The sequence below is a fragment of the Lagopus leucura genome, unplaced genomic scaffold (genome assembly GCF_019238085.1).
Source record: "Lagopus leucura isolate 7727_CA_CO unplaced genomic scaffold, USGS_WTPT01 Super-Scaffold_73, whole genome shotgun sequence".
NCBI classification, from domain to species: Eukaryota; Metazoa; Chordata; class Aves; order Galliformes; family Phasianidae; genus Lagopus; species Lagopus leucura.
In genome coordinates, this window is record NW_024962252.1 from 52,539,660 (window position 1) to 52,566,095 (window position 26,436).

At 40.1% G+C, this 26,436-nt stretch overlaps 1 protein-coding gene across 3 annotated transcripts in view; it reads right to left on the bottom strand.

The window, feature by feature from the left end:
• The window catches only part of ARID1B (AT-rich interaction domain 1B), a 316,305-nt gene that overhangs the window by 75,569 nt on the left and 214,300 nt on the right, over positions 1 to 26,436 (bottom strand). For all 3 annotated transcript variants that reach the window (XM_042895357.1, XM_042895359.1, XM_042895358.1), the window contains 2 exons: positions 23,205 to 23,448; positions 7,462 to 7,551 (listed from right to left, as the gene is read on the bottom strand). In XM_042895357.1, the coding sequence (XP_042751291.1) occupies positions 7,462 to 7,551; positions 23,205 to 23,448 (334 nt within the window). The remainder of the gene's footprint in view (positions 1 to 7,461; positions 7,552 to 23,204; positions 23,449 to 26,436) is intronic.

The window sequence follows — 26,436 nt, forward strand, 5'->3', positions numbered from 1 at the left end:
TGAAATAAAGATCATCCCCAAGTATAACAAGATTTAGCATCAGCAAGAAGAAAGCAATGACCAGCTGCTAGTATACAAAATTTACTTTGGAGACCTGACTCCGGATTTTGATTGTACAGATATTATCTCCTTCGAATACTATTTCTGCAGTTTTGCTTTCTCCCAGAGTGGCTTATCACATGTAAATCATACCCGTCCTCTTGCAGCTCTTCGTGCAGATGGCCAACACTGCTGTATATTTAGTGCACGCCACAACTAATCAGATCAACCCCCAGCTGACTCTGGCTGGTGTATGTCTGAAATCCAAGTACAGACTACAGCCAACATCCTCAAATGGCAAGTGATTCCTTTAAGAATTAACCTAGTTTGGCACATATATATAATTTGTATAATTTCAAATACTTTCAAAGCAAGAAATGCATGCTTTTCTTCAGTGCACACTAGACAAACTGGCACTATACTATTCTCTCCCACAGCTCAGTGTGAGAATCAGTAACCTTTTATTTGAAAGATCTCCATTACTCATCATAAGGGAGATGTAAGCTTTCTGCTGCACACTGGTACATGGTGTAGTACATTAAAATAGGTACAAAAATAGGGCTCCTGGGTGCTACTACAACAAAAATAGCAAAGAAGAGTACTGTGTTTACAGCAAAAAAATAAAAAATAAAATAAAATAAAATCACAATGCTGCTCATCAGACCAACACAACTTTTTGAATCAAAGGAAAATTAAATGACTTTTTTATATCCAACTTAAGGCATCAAGACGCTTACAATCAAATTAAAAAATAAAAAGCAGCAATAAAAAAACTATGATGGCCAGATCCTTTTAAAGACTGTTGATAAATTTAGTGCTCATTGAATTGAGAACATAACTTTTGGAGACACTGAAGCTCATGGTGCAGTGCATGGCTCTGCCTTCACAGACATCTACTCTGCAGTTCCTGTGCATCCTTTAGCAGAAGCGGGGATGGGAGTGCTGATTCGGTCTGCCACGTCACTTGCGATTAAAGAGATGCTTTACACAGCTAACCTTGTAATGAAATAATTCCTTCTAAAGATGAGTGACAGCTTCAACTGCAGACTGCTTCTCCTCCTTACAGGAAGCACTCTTCTAGCTGTTCAGCGCACAATTCACCCAGTTCTAGTTTTATGGGCATGAGATTTTCTCCCAACCTGCCATGATGTTTCTACGTACCAGCTGAACTCAGCTTCCCTGCACTGACCCACTTGGAGTGCAAAAGAGGCACTCAAACATACCTGTGGCTTTGCACTCAGTGCATGTCTCAAGCACCTTTCTTTAAGAGCCTGAAATACTTCAGTCTACATCAAGTAAACTTATTACTAAGTCTGATTTAACCTTAAGTGGTGTCATCATTAACACTGCAAGCAGAAGAATTTTAATGACATGAATCATTTTATTCTCTAGCTCCTCAGTGCTCTGAATAGATCCCAAATCCCCAGATGAGAGCAAAAAATGTATTCTCAGGAAAAAAGTCTTCTTAAGATCTAAAAACAACTTGTAGTAACTTTTCTGTTGTAATACTAACAGTTTGATCTATTTTCTTCCTTCTGGTTTCTTTTTTTATAGAAGAAAACAGATTTCAGGGCAAAGAATTTCTAATTCAAATGTCAGTATTAAAATGTAAATATGATCAGGAATTGGGGGCGAAATACCAGATTGGCATTGTGTCCTTTATGCAAGCAGAAACATTTATATTTTGTTAGAAGAAAATATATGGTGGTGGAATTCATGTGATAACCATGTACAAAAAAGTGTGCCCGCAAAACTGTTCAAAGGGATAAAAATACCTATATGAAATCTAATGGGCAAAATAGGAAACTGTAGTTACAGAAATTCAGTTGCTACTTAGCCTTTATAGGGAAGCAGAAAGAGAACATCAAAATGCCTGATCACATCCCATCTGTTACTACCTCTTCCTGGATAACATCTTAGCTGCCAAAAAAGCCATTTAAATTTACTACATTGTAACTACTGATAAATATCACTTCTGTGAAGATCCAATACTAAGTAAGGTCTAGATCTAATGGTAAAGCTTACAAGTACCTGTATCAAAAAGATTCTAGTTTTGCTTAGTGTAACACTTGTGCTTCTACAAGCCTGTAGTTTCTTACTCCCTGTCCATGTTTGTGATACATTTTTAATAGAGCATATAACTGTACAACAATCCTCATAAGCTGCATCATGTCAGCAACAAAAAGAAGGAAAGCCAGAATGCAAAAAATGATTTAAAAAAAAAAAAAAGGAAAAAAAAAAAAAAAGGTACCGTGAGGAGGAGGTGATGGAGTGGAGGAAGGCTACTATTCAACAATTTTGGAGGTGCTTACTCCGGGCACTTTCCACACAGATCTGACAAGCACAGAATGGTGCCATGAAACTGCCTCCAGCAATGGAATACATTTTCCAGCACATCACAGCAGCTGCATCAATTCTGCTTGCAATCCATGTCCAAACAGAAAAGTTCTCAGTGGTCCTATTTCAGCATATCTCAAGGACTAATTAAATCCTCATTACTATCTTCTAATTATTCCAGTGCTCTGGGATTTCACTGAGCAAGTCCCCAATGGTGCATTAGATGAAAAGGGTTAAATAACCTGTGTTGATTTTGAGGCTCCAGATCTATTTCAAACCTTTAGCATATCATCAGCATTATCATGAATATTTAACTACATACCGCTGTGAAAATTATAAGGGGAAAACAATTAAAGATTTTTTAAAAATTAATTCTGACCCATATACATTTGCACTAATAAATAAGGCTTCTTTAAGTATCCCCATTATGAGAGTGCTTGCCAGAGTAATAACATGAAGTCATTAACTGTTTCCATTAAATTCAATGGTTTTCGGGAGCTCCCAATTCACTATTTTAATATAAGACTGAAACATAATGTGTGCATATGCAAGTATGAAAAATGTTACTTTAAACTGGTACATTTTGGATGCTTTTTCTAAACTAGGTTTGGAACTACTCAGTTCTCCAGGAGTGAAAGTGTCTGTTTCAACACTGTAGTGACATGTTTTCTTCTGTTAGTGTTTACATATATGACTACCAATATGCATCTCCATTGGCCTGCAAACATAGGAGTAGGACTATAAGCTAATGGTCAGGATAGAAGAATTCTTTTTCAGCTAAGAGCTTCAAGAAAAAAAACTAGTTCCATGGTGTAATTTAGAAATGCTAGTTTCTACTTTATCCATAGAGATATTTTTTTTGGCCCAGAAAGCAGTTTTGGCTACTGAGCACACTGTCAAACTGCAGCTTCCAAAACTCAAACAGATGACATAGGTTGGTACAGTCAACAACAAGGAACTCAAGAGACTACTTATGAGGGTTGCTCCAAAAGTAAAGCCTCTCATTTTCTTTTGTTGGCCCAGGACGTCAGAAGTGGATGTGGGTGATGTGGCAGTAGAGATTCAACCTTCCCACCAATATTCCATCACATTTTGTTGCTGTGTGACAGATGGCAGTTTCCTGGATTGCATCATTACTGCTGACGATGGTGTCACCACTATAAGCCAGAGTCAAAACAGCATTCCATGGAGTGGTGACATGAATTCCACATCAAAGTAAAAGTTCAAGAAGTAGCTTTCAGTGGGTAAAGTGCTGAGTGCTGCTTTTTGGGATAGGAAAGGGGTGACTATTCTGGATTTCTTAGAACCTGGACGAACAATCAACTCTCAGTGCTACATCATGAGGCCAACTAAGCTGAAGGCTCAAACTTCCTGAGTCAGGACAGAGAAGGAGATAACCTTTCTCTTGTGACACCAGATCCTCAGGCTAGTTTAAAGGCTGTGGAGCACACTGGCAATATTGGCTGGACTATCCTACCACACCCACCACGTAGTCCAGATACGGCACCTTTTGACTTCCATTTGTTTAGGCTGATGCAAGATAAACTGTGTGGGCAACATTTTCTTAGCAACAATGCCACTACAGCAGCTGTGAAACAGTAGATCACCTCTGCTGGTGCAGATTATTACAAATGCAGCATGCAAGCTCTTGTTTATTGCTGGCAAAAATGCATGGATAATGATAGTGACTATGTTGAAAAATAGTGTTTTGTAACTGAGAATCTGCTATATCAAATAGTGTCCCTGTGCTCTTTGCATCTGTTGTCGTTTCCATGGAAATAAATAGGAGGCATTACTTTTGGAGTGGCCCACATACTTCAAGAATTCTCCAAGTGGATGACAGCTGAAGTATCACTGCTTCCTTACCTGTAGGGTCTGTAACTAAAGTTTATAAAGAGCTTTGACTTCAAGAAATTCAAAAAATAAAAACTCTGCTTTTGATCAGATTTTCATGTGTTATGCCTGAGCAATGGTCACTGCTAGGATTCAGAAGCAGTGAAATGCACAAGTAGGTAAGCTGGCATGGCTCACCAGCTTCTCCAAGAGACATCTGACTCCCATCCAGCACATCTTGCTCCCTCTATCTCCACAGCTCTCCAATTCCCAACAGTTAAGTTATACGGGACTTACTTCAACTATCAGTCCATTCAAAGACTTGTGAGCTGAGACATAGGTTACACCAAAAAATACGAAGAATTTCATACTGCCTACATAGATAAGGCATGTTGGTAGAACTGAAAAAGTTTTGTTTACTGGACATCAAATATCAGTGACTGGAAACTGCTATTGTCATGAGAAGTGGGATTCCTATAGCAGCACGTTCCAGATCGAAATGTACTAGACAAACGTGAAAAAAAACTAAAAAATTAAAAATTAAAAAAAATTATATGTAAGTATTTTTATGCTATCTTTATGAAAAGCATGCAAGCTATATAAGAAATAAATGAAAGAGAACAGAAAATCCAGTCCAGAGTCCCAAGAAATTCCTATTACTATACATACATATGGATGTTACCGCTCTTCCTCCTCCTCTCACACAGAATGCACATGTAAAAATACATCCACTGATTCATACTGCACTGTATGACAGGGATGTATAGCCTTAGGCAGGCAAACATAAAAGATACCAGCTAGGTGCTGAGTAACCATGGAAAGTAGGACAAAATATAATCAAATACTTAAATAATAAAATAAAGGTGTGTAAACCTAATGGTTCAAAGTAGTGGTTTAACATCCAGAAGTGCTACAGCTCAGACTCCACCTGATAATCAAATTTCACAATAGCCGATAAATAAGATAAGTATTGAGAGCAAAGGATTCTATTCAGGAAACGATTAGCAGCCTGCTCATTCAGTTATCTCTCTAAATAAGGAAAGAAATGTTATACAAAGTACTAAACCAAATGACTTTACCTTATCATATGGAGGGTCTCTAGGCTTTTTGTTTTCATTTTCTTTTCTTTTTTTTTTTCTTTTTTTGGTAGAAAGTGTATCAGTAAGCCACGAGTTTAAATTACTGTAACAGATGCCTATGGATCAGATGTCCTTAGCAGAAACGATTTTCTGCTCAGGTTTTTATCAGTAAATGACAAGCACCTTTCCTTTGAGTCTCCATCACTCCCCCTCCTTCCTTTCTTCAAGTTCAGTGGAAACCAGTTCAAGCAAGCAAAGGAATCAACTAATGTAACAGCCTTTTTAAAAGGTGAAGTTTTCCATTTCAAAGGAGCCTCTAATCAATGACAGGGCGCAAAAGGGAATGCACGCATGTTTATGCGCGTGCAGCACAGACTTAGAGAAAGAAGCTTTGGGGAACACGTTCTGCAAAATCAATATGACCTAGCTAGTTACAAATTTCATATCTTTTACATGAAACAAATAGATTTCTTGTACAAGCTGGGTCACAAGGATTGCGTGTATTACACCAGATTTTAATATGAAAGGTGCAAAAATTGTATTAACATTCCTAAATAATTTCATCTAAGAACACACCCAGAATCCTTCCCCTCAAAAGATGATTGATACAAGACTGTACCAGCTTGTAAATTTTATTTTCCCTCACTGTTATTTACTTGATTGACTTCCCAGTTATGGTAGCTATCTTCTCTGTCTTCTCTAACCGTGTAACCAACACCCAGTTCTGTTCTGTAACAGCAATCAAAAGGTTTAGCCAAACTTTACAGCTTTGTCAGATACACCTAGCTCATTCCCCCAAAGCCAGGTGAAGAACACAACACTGTTCCTCACTATTACTGAGCAGCATCACATTTTGTGCCAAGACCCAATCATGCCAAGAAACGCGCGCATCTTTCTGAAGTGTTTGGGTCTTCAAAGCCTCAAGCTGATCCACTCCCACTGTCTTGTGACATTCTGTCCTACAAAACATAACACATTTGCATCGAGTACTGAGGTCATTCTATTTCCACAAAGCATACACGTTACTCTAAAACAATTTTAAAGGGAAAATCGGTTCCTGCACTAATAACTGTGTATGGAGAATGACCTGAAAATGAAATAGAACAAACAAATTGAGTGTGGAATTTTCTATTTAATGTTCTCATTTATCAGCATTCCTGGAGGAGGTAACATCCAGCACAGAAAAACAGCAGAAATCAGGACTCTTTCCTCCTCTTTGTGAATCCTCTTAGTTCTTTCTGGATGCTGTCCCAGAAATTTGTCATTCTGTGAGTTCAACTTGTTTCACTGTGAGAAAACTTCCAGTATTTATGGTATCCCCATATGGTGCTACTTGGAATATTTCTGGTAGCAAGACATTTTAGGAGGGGCATTTCATAAATAACTCCATGTTTATCACAGTTATCATGTGTCTGTTTTGCAAGCTTGCTGCTGGCACATGTTAACCACTGCATGGACGGGGTGCCCAGTTTACAGCAGTTAATCATATGGCCATGTGAAAAAACTGTGATAATTCTCTTTTCATGAGCTAGGAAGGAAGGAGGTGAAAGGAAAAAAGTTTGAAGTTTATAAACAGTAATATTAAGAGAAAATAACCCACTGTTTATTTTGGTGAGCACTTGCTAGGAAGTTATGCTTCAGAACAGTGCTGTTGCCTGCAAGGTTTTTCTTTGGAAATTCCAAATCTTTGAGCCATTTGACCTAAATAGCTGATTTCCCTTTACACTTAAAGATATTTTTATTTCCAGAACTGGCCTAGAGGACAAGCTATCATGTCCATGCAAAGACGTTAGAGAATTGTAAGAACAGGATCAAACCACAGTGCTTGCAGCTACTACTATTTCTACAATACTTTCCATAGATCTCAATTCCAAGACAGACAACAAAAAGGTGAATTTTCTAGAACATAAATCAAGCATCTACAGCAAACTGTTTTTATACTTGTAAGAATTCACTGTATTTTAAGAAAGCCCCGTTTCCAATTATGTTTTGGTAAAACCTGATATTCAATTGCTCTTTGCACATAAAAGAAAACACTCAGGCAATAAGGATTGTCATTATTTTCTTTGGAAAAAGGAACATAAATACCAGCAAATCTCACATTGTTAATGCACAACTTGAAATGAAGGCTACATTTGACACCAGCATAAAAAGACCCAAACACCTAACAAACCTCGGTCCTGTGGCATTGGTGACTGGCTCAAAGCAGGGTGGGAGCTGGATTCTGACTGGCTGCCAGGAGGCTGTGGTGGCATCTGACTGCCTGTAACACACAGAGAAAAAAAAAGGGAAAACAGACTTGCTTTTAACATTACAGTGCACAAAACGAAGCCTTGCTGCATTTTTGAACCACTCAACAACAAAGAAAGTACCAGCTGTATAAGTCAAAGACAGAGTCCTACAGGTCTGGCTTTTTTCAGGATACTTTAGAAACCCAAGGAGGAAACACATATAAACATATTTAGCAACAGGCATGGTGAAATGTACGATTTTGCATTGAGCAAGTTCCCAACCTCACTGACACGATCCAATTTATAGCTGCAAATCTCCTGACACTTATTTCTGTTAGAGAGTTTAAGAAAATTCAAGTCTGCTGAACAATAGGGCCCATCCTGCCGAGCTTAAACTGGCCTCCTGCCAGGCAGACATGGCCTGCCGCCAACAATATTACCAACCAAAATTCAGTCAATACAGAAATGACTAACAACAACAGTTTAAAAAGTATTTCAATGAATCAGTGGTTTTAATATTATTTGACTGTCCATGTAGAACTTGGGAATAAAGAGTAATGCGCAGATGTATATGGTAAACGTGAAGCATATTTGAAAGGGATCAGACAGAAAAGGGGTGTCTTATTATTCAAGTAAAGGCAAAAGAAAGATATTAGCTTGCTGAAATATCCACCCAGAACAGACAGACTCATTTCTACAGCTTCGTTCAGAAGACACACACATGTCCATCTACCCACAGAGGAAGAATGGCACCCACAATGCTGTCTGTGAGGTGTAGGACACTAAATCTCCCCTTTCAATAGGCTACATGATGCTTAATGCTGGTGCTCATTGCACTGGTTAAAGAGATCACAGAGTCACATCTCTGGGTCTCCATCCAACCCTGCATCTGTCCTTCCACCCTAGCAGTGCTACCATGCCCAGCATCCAGCCTGCTGCAGCCTGGGCAGGGGGAGGACTGGGGCAGGACGGCTTCTGGACTCCTGCTTTGAGATGTGGCTGCTTTCAATAGCCAAAGGCACTTGAAGACCACCTCAGGTTAGGCAACAAATATATATTTTAAGCACTTAGCCACTGCAGTGACAAGCATGTTATAAATAGCAGCAGACAGATTTATATCCCTCATCCTCAGAAACTGCTCAGATTGTTTTCCGTTTAAAAGAAATGGAAAGAATAAAAACACATGAAATAGATTTGTGCCTGCTGAGAATCATTTCCTCGTGCTTAGCAGCCACCCTTTTTTAATGGCTGAGGCGAGGTTCCTGTGGTTATTTCTGGAGCTGGAAGCCCAGCTCAAGAAGAGCCAGCAGGGGTTGCTCTTTCTTTAGAGCTAAGAAGGCCCGAAGCTGGAAGTGAACTGAGGAAAGGGGCAGTGCCTGCCCTACCAGGCTTGCTTCCCAGAGTCATGGCCACCACCTATGGCCAGCCTGCACATTGACACCAAAAAAAAAAAGAGAGAAGCGTAATGAACAAAAGGAAAACCCATGAAATGTGACTGTGTAACCAGTGCCAGCTGATGTGTCTGTGCACCGACAAATGCACGACTGCGGCCATGCCTGCGGCACCACTACCAGGCAGCATGCTACAAGAAAATCTCAACTGCTTTTGTCATCGTTTTTCCCAAGAACCATTGAAGACTTTTAAAATACTTAATGCTATTGGTAGATGCAGAGGTACTCCTGACTGCACCCCACAACTCCCAGTGGGATCCTGTCTGATGGTGGCTTGGCCAACCTTAGGAGGCATTCATGTAATGCAGAAGATACATGCTAGGCAACATACTCCAAATACATTTATAGCAGGTGTTCAATTTTTTACATTGGTATTAAGTTCAATTACCTGGCAGGAGCCCTATCCTACACATGCAGATGTGCAAGCACAGACAGGGAAAGTCGAGCTCTAGAGCTGAACACATACGACACGTTACAGAGAAATCATCTCCATCTGCAATCTTGGAAATACACACTCTACAAATTCAGTGGAATTCTCTACAGCCTCTGTAAATATTCATGCTCTTTTTCAGTTCACTTTTTAAAGCTTGCATTCTGATCTTGTTGGTTTGTTGTTTTTTTTTTTAATTGAAAGAAACCGGAGGCCTAAGATTTTATTTCACAAAAGAAAACAATTTCATAAACAAGACAATCGCCTCCACATATACTCTAAGAAGGAATTAACGTGCAACACAAGTGGCCATTATGCTAATGATCACGGAGTGCTACAAATTATCCAGACTCTGGACATGCCAAGTATTGCACAAAAATATTTTCAGAAAACCTGTCGTTTTATCCTTAGAAGCGATGTGAAAGGTAAAAGGATGTTAAGCACCTAAATACCTTTGAAGGCTTGAACTGAACTCTTAATTTGGGTATCTAACTCCTATTGATTGGAAGAGGATGACAGGACTTTGAAGATTCTGTCCGCCACGCTTTTTAAGTTTCTTTGTCAAGAAAAGAAATGACCTTAAAGATTTTTCATTTCTTTCCTTTAAATGATATTAATCCTCCTCCCTTTCAACCAGTATTGTAGTTGGTATCCTTGGAAGTGGCTTTAAATAATACATGATCAGACTTCTGTATTTTATTTGGGAAGGAAAACTTCTACAAAAGAAAAAAAAAAAAACAACAAAAAAACAACCTCTTTTCTTTTTAAACATGAATTCTACAGCTTTTTAAGAGAATTAAAAAACAATACATTTTTTTCCACCGACAGGCTACTGCCTCCTTTGACCCCATGACACACAGATGGAAGTTTAAACAGGAATGACCTTTTCCCATTTTTTGTATAGTACTGTTGGCACATTGGTGAGATAATGTACCTGCTAAGGCTTACACAAAGCGAGCACCACAGATATTTCACAGTATTTCCATTATGCAAGATCACAGCAAATGCATGTTAAAATGATACGTAATGCCATACCTGTTTATTTACCTAGATTTAACATATGAGCTAAATTATTTCAGAATGTATAGAGTTATCTTAAAATTAGTTATTAAAACAGATTTTTTTTTTTAAACAAAGTCAGTTAAAGAAGTGAGAGAATCTAAACTACTAAATAACTTAGCTATAAGCTTTATTTCTATTCTTGAAATTACATTAGAAATGCCTTTAAACATTTTGTATGGGACTTTTAAAATCTATGCTTGAAATAGAAGAGACTTCATTGTGCTTCTGGAAAAAGGTGATCTATGAAAAGTACTAAATGGTGATTGCATTATGACTATAGCCATGAAATCTGCAGTTAAAGTGTAAAAAGTAAATTCCTTAGAGCCAACATAGCAAGAAAGAGCAGACCTTTGATATCCTGCTGAGGAGGGGTCCTTGTGATGAATTACTGCCCAAATCAGTAACGTTTTGAAACATGCTGAGGGCTCTCTGCTTCCATCAATGTAATGACACTGGAGGATGCTCAGCAGCAGTACTCTGCACTGCTCTGGACAATACCTCACGGAATTGCGCCTGAACAATTGAATCAAGAAAGCACTTCAGTGATAACAGGTTCCCCCTGGGAAATTACTGGTTAAGGAGGAAAGGATGGATATCAGTACAGGAATTTCAAGATGCATGAGGAAATGGGGATCAGGGGGACAGATCACAGAAACAGACTGTGCTGAAAGGGGAACAACAGGCTCGGGCTGCAGGAAAGTCAGTAGTTAAAGGTCTTGTGGGCTGTCTTTGGGCCAATTCTCAATCTAATTTAGGAATTAAGCCGTAGAACTGTATTAATGACATTGGTTAACTACAAAATAGGCAAGTACGGTCAATACAACAGATGGTCAAAATACTACCTAGGAAACTGGAACAAGTTTAATGTTGGAGTAACAAAAACGCAAAAATCTGTACTTACAGATAAGAAAGAGGATTATCAATTAGAAATTGGGAAAGGCAAACCGGAAAAAACTGAGCATATTTGTTGCTGATTACAGCTAAACACTTACTGTGACCCTGAGTCAAACAAATATATTACTAGGATGAATTAAGGGAATTATTTCTAGCAAAGGTAACTGATGTGCTACTAATGAGCCTTCAAGCACATAAAACTTGGACTAGAGGACCTTGGAGGCCTTTTCCAACTCTGGTGATTCTATGAAAACCAAAAAGGCCCAACTGGAATGGGAACTGAGAATGTCTATGTGCATGACAGGAGATCAAAGGCATGCATATTATTTAGCATGACAAAAAGTAAAGCTCCAATTTTGTGACTTTGTTTTAAAAATATATCTGTGGCCAAATATCAAGGAGGAAAAAGAGCACAGTGTTTAGGATGATAATCAGACCATTATTGGAATTTGAAACAACTTCCTCTTAGGAATAATGAGGTCCAGGAAACCTAGTGAGTACTAAGATGAAATCTGATAAAATAATGGGATTATATCACAGTTAATGTGACAGTAGAGGCCCACAGGCCGGAAAGGACACTTGGTTTCAGATCCCTACATCAGATCATAAATAGGCTTCTGTATGGGATTATTTTAAATGGGCTTTTCAGGAAATTGGAAGTGAGGTGCAAATGACCCCAGAGGAAAGAAGTTCTTCTATGGGCAGCATAAAGGCAGGCTGGTCATGCGGTTTGTGTTATCTCTTTCATCTTACAAAGCCTATGACCCCTAAAAAAGGAAGATTATTTTCTTCCTTAATTTATACATTGTAACCAAGCTTTCTGTTGTACCAGTAGTATTTTTAAAGCAACTTACTCATCTGAATAATAAACAACGGTTGTCTGAATATCCCTCAAATTAAGATTCACAAAACATTAATACTCTCCTCATTTTCATATGGTAAGAGATACTTCAGAAAGCCAGCAGCATGGGAAACCATTCAGATTTCCAGGCCCATACTCTGGCTACCCAAACAGCTGGGGCATTGCTGACCACCTCAGAGTGCAATGCAGGCACCTGTGCCTGAACCAGGCCTCCTGGCCCCGCTCAGTACCACACTGCAGCTAACAGCCCTTGCAAGCAACAGCAGATCTGGCAATTCTCTGCTGCCTTCTCACTAAGGCATTTTCTGAGACCTGGGAGTTCAGACAAGCCCATGGCCCTCCAGCCTTGGGATAGTTTGGCCACAGAATGCATTGCTTTCTAGAAATGAGACCATAAGCAGTTGCTTTGTTCTTCTGCAGCGATGCAAAGATGCTCTTTCAGTGTGAGGATTGTCAAGCTAAATCCATGGATGCTCTGCACTGCAAAGTTATTGGAGATATTGTTAGACCAGGTCCTGATTTGCCATAGTGTCTCTTAACAAATGCATTATTCTCCAAAGACACAGGATTAGCTAACCTATACCAGTATCACATACAAGCCACAATAAAATCACCAAAAAGTCCTGTTCTTCAAGTGCACAATTTTCTGACAGCTATCTTTAGAATTCACTCTCTACATTATTTTGCTAATTTGTATTATATTCAACATACCAAGAACTAGGTTCTGAACAAGTTCCACAAGGTCACCGTAACCGAAGTGCTAAATTCTTCTAAAATCTGCATTAAAAAATGTGCAACACTGAGTTAAGGGGGCCTGCAGGACCTCTGATCCAATTTTTCTTTGCATATATGCAACAGGATAAACATCTTTATTTCAATAGCAGAAGCTACTTGTTTGACACGGTATAACATTCAATTCTAAAACAAAGATGACACTGACAGGATGAGGTAGCTATCTGATATCTTGTTTCATCCTCATTATTCAGTGTGTGGTCCCAAGGTATTACTTACGGAACACCATCCAAATGTCACCCTCACTAAAGAATAAGTCATTGTATTATGGATCTTTGTGTTTTTGTGTTTTATTAGAGAAAAAAGGAAAAAAAGAAAGGAGAAATGGAATCTGGCAAATTGGACATACAAATTCTATTCCCAGGCTGTGTAACCCCTGAGTAAGGCATGGAGACTTGCAAGAAACACCCTAGTACAAACTGAAATAATTGCTAACACTACCTGTGTAGGCTGAGTGGGCTGAGTGTCAAGTTGCAGGAAAGCAAGTACTGCCCTGAAAGCAAAGGCATCTTTGGATGGAGGGAAGGGAGCAGCAGTGGTGGCAGCAGGAGGCCCCGTTTTATCCGTGTCCCATCCAGGAGCCACCTCAGCGTTTGGACCGGAGCATCGCGCTCCCGCATCACAGATTCTCCTTCCCTGAGATTTTGGCAAGAAGCCCAAAGTTGGCTGTCAATGGAAATTTTCAAAAGAGCGCGATTCATCCAAACACAAGCGGATTTTCAAAGTCCACAGAGAGCACCTGTCTGCCCAACAAAAAGGATCCTCTCCAACAAATTTCAAAATCCTGCTGCAAACCGGGAAGGCACTGGAGCCCCACAGAATTAAGGACACCACATTTATTTTTATAAGTGAAGGCATAAGTCAGCTTAAAGCCAGGGATCACGGCTTCTCCATCCTCAATAACACCCACCCTCGCCCTTTAATTTCACTTTACAGTTATGAGAAGTTTCATTTCGGGGGATCAAATTCTTTCGGCTCTCACCTCTCTGCCTAACTCCACATTCATTTGATGCGTTATTTCCATTAAGCTCAGGAGAGCTCGCAGCACACGGTGTTTCTGCTGGAGGCCAATCCAGAACCACACAGCCCAGGATAGCAACCAGTTAAGTCTTCCCTAATCCCCGCATTCAGAAATGGTGGCTGATGGAGGCTGGGGCGCAGCAGCTGAATAGAAGCAGCAAACTCCTATTTCTCTCACTAGGCCAAATTAATAAAAACAAAACCTGAATTCTCCTCCTCGTTTCCCTATTCTTCCACCTCCCCAATATTTTTCCTCTTTCAAACACTTTTTTTGTTTGAGAAGCTTAATGTTTGGCTGCCTTCTGAAGAAACGGGCACAGTGACAGATGAAAGACTGTATTCAGCGTATAATTCAGAATAGGAAAAAATCGACCGCTGTGCATTTAAGATTCTAACAACCTTGCAATTTTGTATAGCCGTTTTCCCCAACCCGTTCTTTTGAAGAAATCTGCTTTTATTCTGCTAATAACTAACCACAGTTGCAGCAGCATGGATCCGATTAGCAGTTCTTACGGTACAAAGGAGAGAGGGGGAGGGTTGTGAACAGGGTTGCCAATTTGTCCACCTGGGTCCCCATGAGAAAGATTAGATGAGGCGCTCGCTCCTTTCTTCCCCACTCACTCGCTGCTCCTCACTAGAGAAACCTCTTCAAAGCTCAGCCTCCGACTTCATTTTTTTCCCCAAGTCTCATTCAACCACCCCCCCACATGTTTTGCACTTTGTGCCACCACCTCCCTCCAGAGCACGGAGCAAATTGGGCCAGGAGGGACCGCAGGGGCCAAGGCAGCAACTCGCTCAGTGCATTCTCTCCCATTTCTGTAGACCCCAGACTTTTTCTGGGGTCCTGTTCTCTGAAATTTGTGTAAAACATCAAGAAAAAATGCTTATGTTCTTCAGTGAATGATCCCAATCCTGTAAACATACTGTATTTTTTACGCTGTCCCTTTAAGCCTTTCACAAAAATGATAGCATAGCTTGCATTTAGACTGAACGACTGCTTAGATTTAGTCATTCGTAATTACTCGGGACGTGACATTACATGTTTGTTAGTACAAAAAGCATATGCTTCAGCTAGAGAGAAAACATTCCCAATTTTTTTATAAAATGTCAATTAACCAGAATGTTAAATTGTTATTGATACAAGTACTAAAAAACCCAAAGCTCTCAACAAAGGACTGGGTACATTTCCTCACTATATTTTGCTCATTTCTTCCAGAAATGAAACCTATCTTGTCACGCACCTGAAATTAAAAACATAATAATTCAATTTAGGAAATAAATCCAAGTTCCCAAAGAAATAATTTTCCATTATCAGTGTTCATTCTCTGCACTGCAGTCGTAACTACAAATAGAATTTTTCTCCAAACCATTCCTCATGTTGTCTGCTTCTTGTGGAGCCTGAGAAGCATGAGAAATGTAGCAGAAATACACTTCCAGTATCTGCCATCAGATAGAAACCTTCAGTCCTCATTTCAGCATTGCCAAATTTTAACAAAACTGTTTCTCAACTTTTCATTTATAGTATTTCTACTGTAAAATCATGCAAGATACCAAAGAAAAGGTAAATAGGAAATGAAAGTGCTGTTTCTTATCTGTATTTCTTTTTCCTTGACCCTGCTCCGTGTAAGAGTTGTTCAAGATCAATATTAATCATCTGGTGGTGTTGGATCTGGTGCGTTTCACTCCTCCCTGCTCCCCAGCCTCTCAAGTTCAGGCAGGTAGGTGGAAAGTGGAGCAGAGCTGTATGTGGCAAAGAGCTATTTTGCTCGGCCTGCCTGCTACCTCTTGTACTACGCCATCACCTGTGATTAATAGGCATTTTAGTAGTAAAATGCATGTGCTCTCATTAATGCTATCCTCAAAAGGATCAAACTCCTTTCAGCTGATCCGCACTTCGTTCTGAATTAAAATGCACACAGCACAGCCAGTGCTGCTCTTGAGGAAGAAAATGGCGACGTGCAAGCACAAAGGCTGAAGGCACCTGGAGGCAACCTGCCTCCACCAATGCTGGGGCTGCTCTCCCCACAGACAAGATCCATTCTGCCACACTTTGGCCCGCCCAGCAGCAAGGAGCTCTGCATACCAGTGTGGAAGCGACTCCTCATGCATTTCAACAGCTCACAACTTCCCTGTGGTTCTGAAGGTCAGGCGGGTGGCTGGCAGCTGAGCACCCAGCCCACAGCCACCGCTGCTGTGTCACTTTCTGTTTGGAAGGAGGACGATCAGCATTAGCAACCCCTGGTTCTATCATTTATAAACATGCAGATGTGGATTATTAAAGATTAATGCATTTTGGGATTGGTGTCGGCATTCCGTTTGTCTCATGCCGAAACCAATTCTGTTCTTCATTAGTCAACGACAACCCACATCACCCTGTTGTGGAAGAGAAATCAAAGGTGCAAGTGTGAATTGAGAATAAGTGATGAAACTGATTACTAAGAAACTTAACGGCTGTAATCAATCAACACATCACAATAATTTGAGTCCACTGCTATCTGGAGACAGGGAACAAACAGGAACGTTAGCAGTCGTGGACCACTGATGTTCTCTGCTTACTTTATGAAGGCCCATTTGGCATCTCGAGTTTTGTATCCACCTGCAGAATGGAGCTGTTACAGAGCTGTTTGAAGCTCTCCATAGCTCAACCTGCATAAACTCTGTCCCTAAAGAGAATGCCTTGCTTTTCATTAATCTTTTAAAAATATTACCTGGAAGTATTGGAAATGTTCTCTTCTTGAAGTTAAATGTCTCTTTTGTAGCTGAATGTAACTCAAGCTGCCTTTGCAGTTGCTGAGGTTCCTTCTCTAAGGAGAGCTGTGCCATGTTCCTGTCCAGGCAGTTCTGACCCTGACTCTAAGGTACAAAGGTTGCTATTCATATGCCTGAGGGCAGAGATACACAGTCCCCACCAACACCAAAAGCTCTAAAAACCCACCTCACCATGGGGCAGGCTGCATTTATGCCGCATTTTGCCTGGGCATAACAACTACCTGTGAATGTGAACAGCATGTGAGAGGCTTTTCCCATTCATTCATCACTGCCTAATATCGCAATGGGTAAGGGAGTGAAAGACAACTTGTTCACTTATGATAGTACTGAATGCACTATTTGCAACTATTTGCAGGAAAAGTAGTACTATGTATGGCCAAATAACAACCACAGAAAAAGAAAAAAGTCATACTTCAAGAAACAAATACACGTTATCTTAAATTTCTTGCAAAAAATCTAAGTAGAAAATAATAAGAAAAAAAGGTACATTAAAATGTAAACAACAATAAAACAATGACGGCCTTAAAGCACACATCTAAAGCTAAAACTAAATAAACCTGTTAAATCCTGTCAGCTCTGCTAAGTATGGTTGAATTTTAATGTGTGAACCAGAGCACATGCATAATTATGCAAAGATTTTAATTGGATTTCAACAGCCTCCTTTCTCCAGGTGAATGTGCATAAGCGCAGGGCAAGTGGGGCTGCAGGAGGTGGCCTGCCCCGTGCATGCTGCCAGGGCATATGGCCAGGGTGATGGAAACAGCTCCAGCAGGGGCAAAAGGAGACAAACAGTGCAAGGGACAAAGCACAGCCACCGGATGTGCGTCCCTCTGGGTCATATTCATATGAAGGGTTTGTAGGGTGCTGGATGCTGTGCTCTGTGAGCCTGCAGGATGATCTGTCGATTGGGCTTTGGTTCTTCATCACTCTCTTGGACAGCAATTACAACCCAACACGGAAATCACTGAAATGTCTGACTATGAAATACAAAAGCTGGTAGATCAGGTATTAAGCAAATGAAAACATCGCAAACTGAAAAATAAAAACTATCCCTAAAAACCACCACCCAGGGCACACTGAGTTTGGCGATCTTTTTGTTGCTTTTTTACCTGAAGCTTAACTCCGAGATGATGAAAAACAGCAGGCTGGTGGTTCTGGAATACAAAACCCTCTGTCGTAAAGAAAATACAACAGGAGGAACTTGAACAGCATGTCTGTGTCTCATTTCATTTCCTGCACCTGTTCTGGGAAGAACACCTCTGCAGAGAGGCCCCCCGCCCTCCCTGATCTCTCTGGCCAGGCTGGAGCAGAAGAGCAGCTCTCACAGCACCTTCTGGAGCACGGGTTCTTCTCAGGAAATTCAACTGAGACTGTCTGCCTTTTTCATGATGCCTTGGGACAACAGATTATTAATCAGTGGTGACCCAGGCTGAATTGTAATAGAAAACATAGATCAGCTGCTTCATATCCCAGAGTCAAAATTTCCTCCAGAAAGAGGATCTGCAATTTACCTATTTTACTTCCTCTTAAAAAAAGAAAAATTAGAAATGTTCAAACTTTCAAAGAAAGAAGTTTAAGAGATCGTTACATGAAACATTCATGTATTTCATTTGTAAGCATTTTAGAATTGCAAAACTGCTGAATAGATATTTTGTGCAGTAGCAGTGATTAAGAACACAGCTACGTCAATGGCATTTTGTGTTTTGTATTTTTTCTGGTGTGGATGCCAATGAACAGCATGCATCTTCCTTGCAACAGCTTGTTGCAAGGTTTTTGCCTCCGGAGAAGCCGAGGGGGAAAATATTGATGTATGTGTTAAAATAATCTTTCCAGACAGGGGGACCACGTCCATTTCAAAAGGATATAATCCTCTTTCTTGTTTTGCAATTATGGGGAGGTATCTGTAAAACTTCAGCAAAGAATACAGCATTATAAATTCACTTTTGTATGGTACTCTTCTCTCCCTCAATGTTTGAGAAGAGTCCATGCTCTATAATATACCAGTAGTGGAGGTCAACAGAGCAAGCATGTGGAATAGCTCCATGCCAAGAAAATTTTTTCCCAATTCTTGTTTAAAGCACAACCAGTGTCATCAGCTTGTCTTGCTGCAGCCACTTCTGCAAACAGTACAAATCTATGATTTCTCCTTTTATATAGCACAAAATAAACCACTGCCCTACTCAGATTCTAGTAATAACTTTAAGACTATGATAGACTAACCACTATTCTTTTTTTTTTTTTTTTTTTTTTCTGTCACTGTTTACACCATTAGTCAGCCCACACACTGACTTACATGTACACTAGGGGAAGAATTCTTATTACAGCACTTTCTGAGCACCCCCATTTCCCTCTTCCTCCTCCATTTTTTCCTCTAGTGCTATTGTAATTCTGACCACTTTAGGAAGGAAAGATCCCCGGTCTGAAGAGAGCAGAGCTGATCACAGAATGGAACACACCCACTGCCTCATATAATTACAAGCATTAAGTGTCTGGGGTAATTTTAATCAGAGGGGGGTGCTGACTACTGGTCATATAATAAATCGAGAAGACTGACAACGGCATTCCTAGGTAAGAGTATCCACACATGGATTTCTTCCTGAATATACTAACTCCTTTATGAAAAAGAAGACTCCTTTATAAAAGAAGACATTGATATAATTGTAACAGTAAAAACTGCAGTGCAGCTTATGCTTTACAGAGTGAAAATAAGCTTGTTCGTTCAGAGGGTAACCTAAAATACATTGAAAGTGTATGTAAAAAATACTGATGTACGTAAAAAGATACTTGTACACCATAATTTCTGAAGGCAGCATTTGCTGTTAATTATTAGTATAACATACTCTTATTTTCTATACAAATACAAATTACTGCAGGGGTTTTAAAATAATATAATCTATTAACTCACACAAAATCTGCTCATCCATCACATGTTAAGCGAACCCTGGCTTATCAGCAATCTTCAACACAACTCTTAATATTAAAAATTTTTGCTGCTTACACCACAAGGGAGAAAGAGCTGACAAAAGCCTTTGGCCACCGAGATCAAAACTGGAGATGTGGGAGGGGGAGAAAGTGGAGTTTAGTGTATTTACATTTTTGCTTTGTTGGTAAACCGGAATGGTTGGGCAGGAAGCTTAAAAAAAAAAAAAAAAAAAGTGAAATTAACATCCACTAGGTCTTCTGGCAACAGCAGTGCATTTTGATGATGTGCTGTGTCAGCTTCCACTAATGGTTTAGGATTGAATCAGGCACGGCTAAAGACCTAAAGCAGTGCAGGGCATCGCATCTCATCTTCTGGAAGAACATGAACCCTAATTATGAAGATGGCTACAAAATAAAGAGATCAGGAATTCTGGCAAAGTAGAATAGTGAATCACTTATTAGGACATCAGAATATCATTTTACATCATTAAAAATTGTAAAAGAGTAAGATTTCAGTCCTGTAACAAAAGTGTGTCAGAAAGAGAAGTGTTAACCCTTTTGAGATAAATCCCTCTCAAAACAAAACATGCCGAAGTTGCTTTTTCTACTCTTAGAGATTAATTTCCCTGATCTATTCTAGTTATATAAATGGAGACAAAGGCTGTATACGTGTGCCACTTACTGCACAAAATATCCGTTCAGTATTTCAGAGTACAGAAAGGAAATGCCCACTGAGCTAGGGATGTGCCAATGTCAGTGTTGCCAGCACCAGTCCATTCCCATGAAATTCACAACGTGTGACAGAAAGCAATACGGCAAGGCAGACTTGCAGTGGGGTGAGGAAGCAGCTTAAACAGGCAATGGAACTGAATCAGCCATTTGGGAGGTTTAATAGGGGGTTGTCTGTTTTCCTGCCCTTTTGATGTTAAATTAGTCGTCAATTTTGTTGCAATGAAGGAGGCATGAGGAAAAGGATGCTTCTCTTCCAGTGAACCCTGGGAAAGCAACACCTTTATTTTAAAGGCCTTCCCACCAAGAACCCCCTGCAACATTTTGGCTTTCCCTAGCCGTAGCTATCAGCAACACAACAGCTGCTCATTTTACAATGACTTGCTGGAGAGAGAATGATTGAAAGAGCCAATCTATGTCACATGGAGAAGCTGTGGCACAACATTGCAGGAGGTAATAGGAGAGGAATGAGGTCAGAACAAACAAGGGTAGGGTGAGAAGAAAGAGGAAAATAGGAGTGGAACAAAATTGTTAAAGGAGAGACGCCAGACTACTCAGTATATGTGCAAAAAACAGCCACAACCTGAACACTGCAAGCAGCCCGGAGAAATGCAAACAAGCTCCATTACTTTTTGCCAGTGTCCTGTGACTACAGCAGATGAAGAAGCCTATAAAATCCTAGTAATTAAGCACAACGGTGGGAAAGCAGGTGAATGGGGAGAAATGATGAGCACAGTGGAGTTCACATGGCCTGGAAACCCGAGCATCCAACAGTGTCCCACTAGTCACCGGGTTTTAAATAGCAGTTTTACTCATTCCATTTTGTAGCTTGAGAAACGCAACAGCAGCAGCAGAGCTAATGAAGCTGCCCGGTTTTCCTCAGAAGATGGCAGTGCACTAGTTCATAACTGAGAGCTCACCTTTATCAAAACAGGTAGATAAGAAGCTTGCCCAAACCAGGGAAATCAGTGGCAGGCAATTCTGATTTATTGCCATTCATAAAAAGACTTCCTAATATGTCTTTCGTGTTACCACAACAGACTAGAAAATTTGCATTCGAACTGACACATTTTCTATGAAGAGCTAACACTTTTCATTAGGTCAGCAACAGAAACAAAAGTTTGGGCTCAGCTGAAGAGAAGTGACTTTGGTTCTGACCTTTCAGCCCACACCTCTTTTTACCCCAAAGAAATTAATTTGATAAAAGTTATTACTTCTTCCTACAAATCAACCTGCTCACACCCTTTTCTGTCATGGCTACAATAAAACTATTTTCACCTTCACAACACTCCTCCTCTACTCAGCAACCAGGCAGCTAAAATATCAATCAATTTGTTTGTCCAAATCTGACTGTTTAGAGATAGTCAAAACTGAACCAAGCTGAGAGCTTTCCAAGAAATCACAACCTCAGTTTACAACCTAAGACAATACAGGAAGGAAGTCAAGATTTCCCATTAAGCCACCGAATTGGGTCCTGATTGCAAAGTGCAAGGATTGGCTTAGACTGTGGGAACAGCTACCTTTCCAGCTGGGTGGACTCTTTGACTTCACTCAATAACAGGGAAGGGTTTCTACACTGCGCAGTTTGAGATGCACAGCAAATACAAGGTCATCATCCTGCCTGTAATACAGAGGCTTCTGTCTTGTCACTTTTCCTGCTGTTCCTGCCCCACCTGAGCACATGCTGCCAGCTAGAGAGGCTGGAGGGAAGAAGAAATGACTATGGGGCATACATGCTGCATCAGGGCTTGACACACTCATTTCAGATACAACCAGCATGAGTGCACTGAGCTTACTCACCTTTGCTTATCTAGTTCGACCTCTGTGTACAGATATGCATGTACATTTCCCCGGTTTAACCTTTATATGGAATACCAAAAAACATACTGCTCACTGCATCTTAACTTGCATTTGGTCCACAACACATCTAACGATAAAAAGTTGCAATTTCTCTTTCTTTCAACTGAGCTTCACGCTGATTTGTTGTGCTTTTGTCAGCAACTGATGTCACCTCAGAGCAATGCCACTACTGTCCAACTACTTCGAGTTTCTCTAGCATTCAAAATATCAGAAAACAATAAAAGAATTGAGCGTCTAAAAGAGAACAAACTCATGTAAAATACCAATTTTTTTTTTTTCCTTTTTCTTCTGAGTACGTTGGAAGGTTTTCACAAATTTCTGAATATACATGGATGATATTGTACCAACACTGCCAAAGAAGTGCGAGTGGCAAACGTAATACTGTTGTTTAAAATACTATTGGGTCTGGATTCCTAGTAATGTGTTGATCTTTGCAAGTATTAAATAAGATCTCATAAAAAAAATCACATTCATTTCCTGAACTCCATTTTTAAAAGACGAAGTTGAAAAAAGTATGCCTCAAACTAAGGGTCACAAGTCACCACAGAACTCCAAGAGACAAAGACAACAAAAACACAACGTAAAAATAGAAAAGGGATCCTGTAAATATGTGATAGATAGATGATCATGAACCAAACACATAAAAATAGCATTAGTTGCCTGAACTGGGCCATGAAAAAGACATTTAAGAAATATACTCGTGGAGTAAAGTTCAGAATTTTGAGAGCTCTGAGGACTTGGAAGCTGAAATTATCCCTGCTTTATTTATGCATTTCTTAAGAGAAGAAGACACTAAAAATGCAGAATTCTCCTAGAATTAAGAATTATCAATCTAGAAGTAATTTTAATAGACAATTATAAATCTATTAATTGCATTTGTTGCAACAAGCTTACCTGGAATACTTGCTGGAGAAATGGGACCAGACCTAGACTGGTTGCTTCCAACAGGAGAGCCTACAGGGGAAGGCGATGGGCCCCCGGGGATGCCAGAGAGATGTGGTGAAGCATGAGGGGAGAATGGAGACTGTGCAGGGTTGCTCTGCTCCCCTTGGCTGCTTGTAGAGCCTGATGCGCTAACAGCTGAGCTCAGCGTTGCTTCAGTTCCAGTCGGCAAATCGTCAATGGATCCAGACAAATCCTGAAGAAAAAGGAAAAGGTGCATTAGTTGCAAGAACTAATACACGAGCCACAAGACATAAAAACTGGCACGGTGACCACATCTCCTTGTTTACTTACTATGGTAGCTAACTAAGAGGTTTTCTTTAATGCTGGTTCATGTAGTTAAACGATGTCAGTAAATTAGGATAGTATGCACAATTCTCCACTTAATCTCTAATTCTTCTGAGAAAAAGAATCAGCAACAGTAACAAATGAATTGGTATCAAATTCCCTCAGCATTGAATTTAACCTTTTCCATCTGGATTAAGCTTTCAGAATTAATCCCACAAATTCTACCTGAGCATATGAAAGCTAATAAAAATGAGTTATCAATTTCACTTCAACACAGTATTTCATGTTTGGGATTGTTCCCGTTAGAATCACAGCTTATATACTTCACTCTTTAAACCATCATCAAAATGACAGAAGAAAAGTGTAAAATACACAGCCCTCATAATAATTCGCATTCAGCTCCTTCACCTTCCAGCAGAGGGAAAACAACAACGCCCTGCCCTCACCAGCAATCCAGAACCCATTGGCCACCTGAGAGTAAGGAAGGCTGCTTCTTTATTTCCATCGAACACCAGTTTGACCAGCATCCAGTTCACAGTTTCTCTTCAATTTCATCTGAGTATACCTCAAAACAGCTGCTCCATTTCACTTTAAAAATGCTGCAATTTTCAATGTTTTCAATGAGGAATCTCCTTCACTGGTCAACGCACTTCCAAATTCTAACTACAAGTTGCTGGGCATATCTCATAAAGCTAGTTATATCTATCTTTGGATCTGTGGGAGTAGTTTGGTTTTAAATCACTGTAAAATCAGATGTGAAAAAATAGGAATGTTGTGATGCGCCCTCTAACTTTCAGGAAAAAAACATTAATTCCTAAGCATGACGAGAAGATCGCAGGTAGCTGTGCTTCTGTCAGTATTTGGCAAGACACAAGCCAAGGAGCATACTGCTATTTCTATTAGTGAATTAAGGCAGAGAGCTATTTCACATATAAAACAAGTCATGAATTGACCTTTGGGGCTTCAAATAATTGGGATGACACAGAGCATGCTACTCTAGTTGACAGTGATTTCATTTGTCTGACTCATGCCAGCAGTTCCTCTGGAGACAAGGGGCCAGGCATCTGAGGAACACAAAGACAGCTGGGCTCTGCTTGGGCAAAGAGCTCAAGAAGCAAGGACTAACTGCTGTCTAATTTTCATAACAAAAATAAAGTTATTTTTAGAAATTACAGAACTTGGACAAAATTCAAAGTGATGTATTCAGAGTAAGAATGCTGCCTGATCTCCATCACAAGAGGCTCACAGCTAGCCTCCCCTAACAGACAGTCAGTCTTCCAAGGCACTGAAATAGTAGGATTAGCACTTCAGGCACCAGTAACATTCATAAAAAGCCACCTAGAATGTTATGTGTTATTCCTCCTCATACATAAAGGTGTACATAATACAACTTGCCCAGCTTAGCTCTCTACAGGACACCTCACAGCTCCTACTCCCAAACGTGCATTGAACACAATACTCCAGGCACAACTCTCACTACAGGTTAATTTTCCTTTTTCTGACAAGGACAAAATTGTATTTGCATTTCATTAGGCGTATGGAAAACAAAGATTGAAGTTTTCAAACTTAATTTATGTGTGAACTCAGCGTTCACCAGAGAACAGTTCCAAGTCCCCATAAATGGAAATTTAATTGTGATGTGGTGCTGGCAATAAACTATTTTCATTGTTTCTTTTTTGAAACTGTTTGCTGTAGAAAATGTAAACAAGAAATAACACTGCTTGATACTACGTAGAGTAACGCTGGAAGTGTTCACAGTAGAATGCAACTGACAAACAGGTAAGCAATTACTGCTTTTCCATACATCATATGGTACTCTTAAATGGAATCAAATCTCTGCTGTCGTAATGTGTAACGAATGCTGCAGGAAGTGCTGATAAAACAAATGCTGCTGAAAAGCATATAATCAAACTCCAAAACCCGAATGCAGCAGAAAAGGGCCTATTCAAAATGAATATGAATTCTGTGTAAAAAAGTAGATGGGCACCCAGCTGACAAAAGATACAGAAAACACACAGCTTTGCATTTAGAATAGCTAAGTTTTTTAAGTGGTGTTTGGACTAAAGCTTTCATTTGCTTCGGTAAGCCACAAAGTGCATGAAAAACAAACAAACCAAAACGAAAAAAAACCATGAAGCAGTTAGCAGCGTCCGTGATGAAAATTATCGGTCGTTCAGGGATCAAGGCACAACTTGACAGTTCCCCCCCAGCACCTCCCTGACATGCTGAGCGTGTGTGTGCAAGAACGTAGGGACAAGAACTAAGTTCATTTTTCCATCAGGTCACATTATGACTTCTCATTTTGCTAATCTCCCGTGGGGGTGGAGTGACTGACATGTCCCAGGCATTTCCTCAAGTGCATGCCTTCAAGGGATTTCCTCGCAAACCTGATGCAACTCATTCATAAAAGCAGAAAAGAAAGAAGGAAGCTCACGGGACGCCAGCACGGGGCTGTGCCACCCTCCTGCAATGAGCACAGGCCCTATTGTGCTGCACGCATGCGTGCAGCAGGATGTCCTTTTGAGGCTGGGGAGAGAACATCGACACGGCCATCCATCCAGATCCTCTGCCGAGGAGGTTATCATAGCAACGGTATTGATCACATCAACTGTGACAGCTGATAATAAGGTTGCTCCCAGGACTGTATGAAAGGTCTGCTGTCCATTTAGGCACCTGGGCTATACTATACAACATTTACTTTGTGTTGCCATGGGGTAAATGAGCATTATCAGCCATTCTGTCCAGGGTGGTTTGCAAACCATTACTGTGTACTCTTTACAAACATGCACTTCATGGACTTACTTCATCTTTCAAGGTAAAAGTATCAGTAGGTGAGCAACTGGGAAATTTCTAGCATAAAAAAGCTTTAGAAACACCTCTGTTATCCACGAGAGCT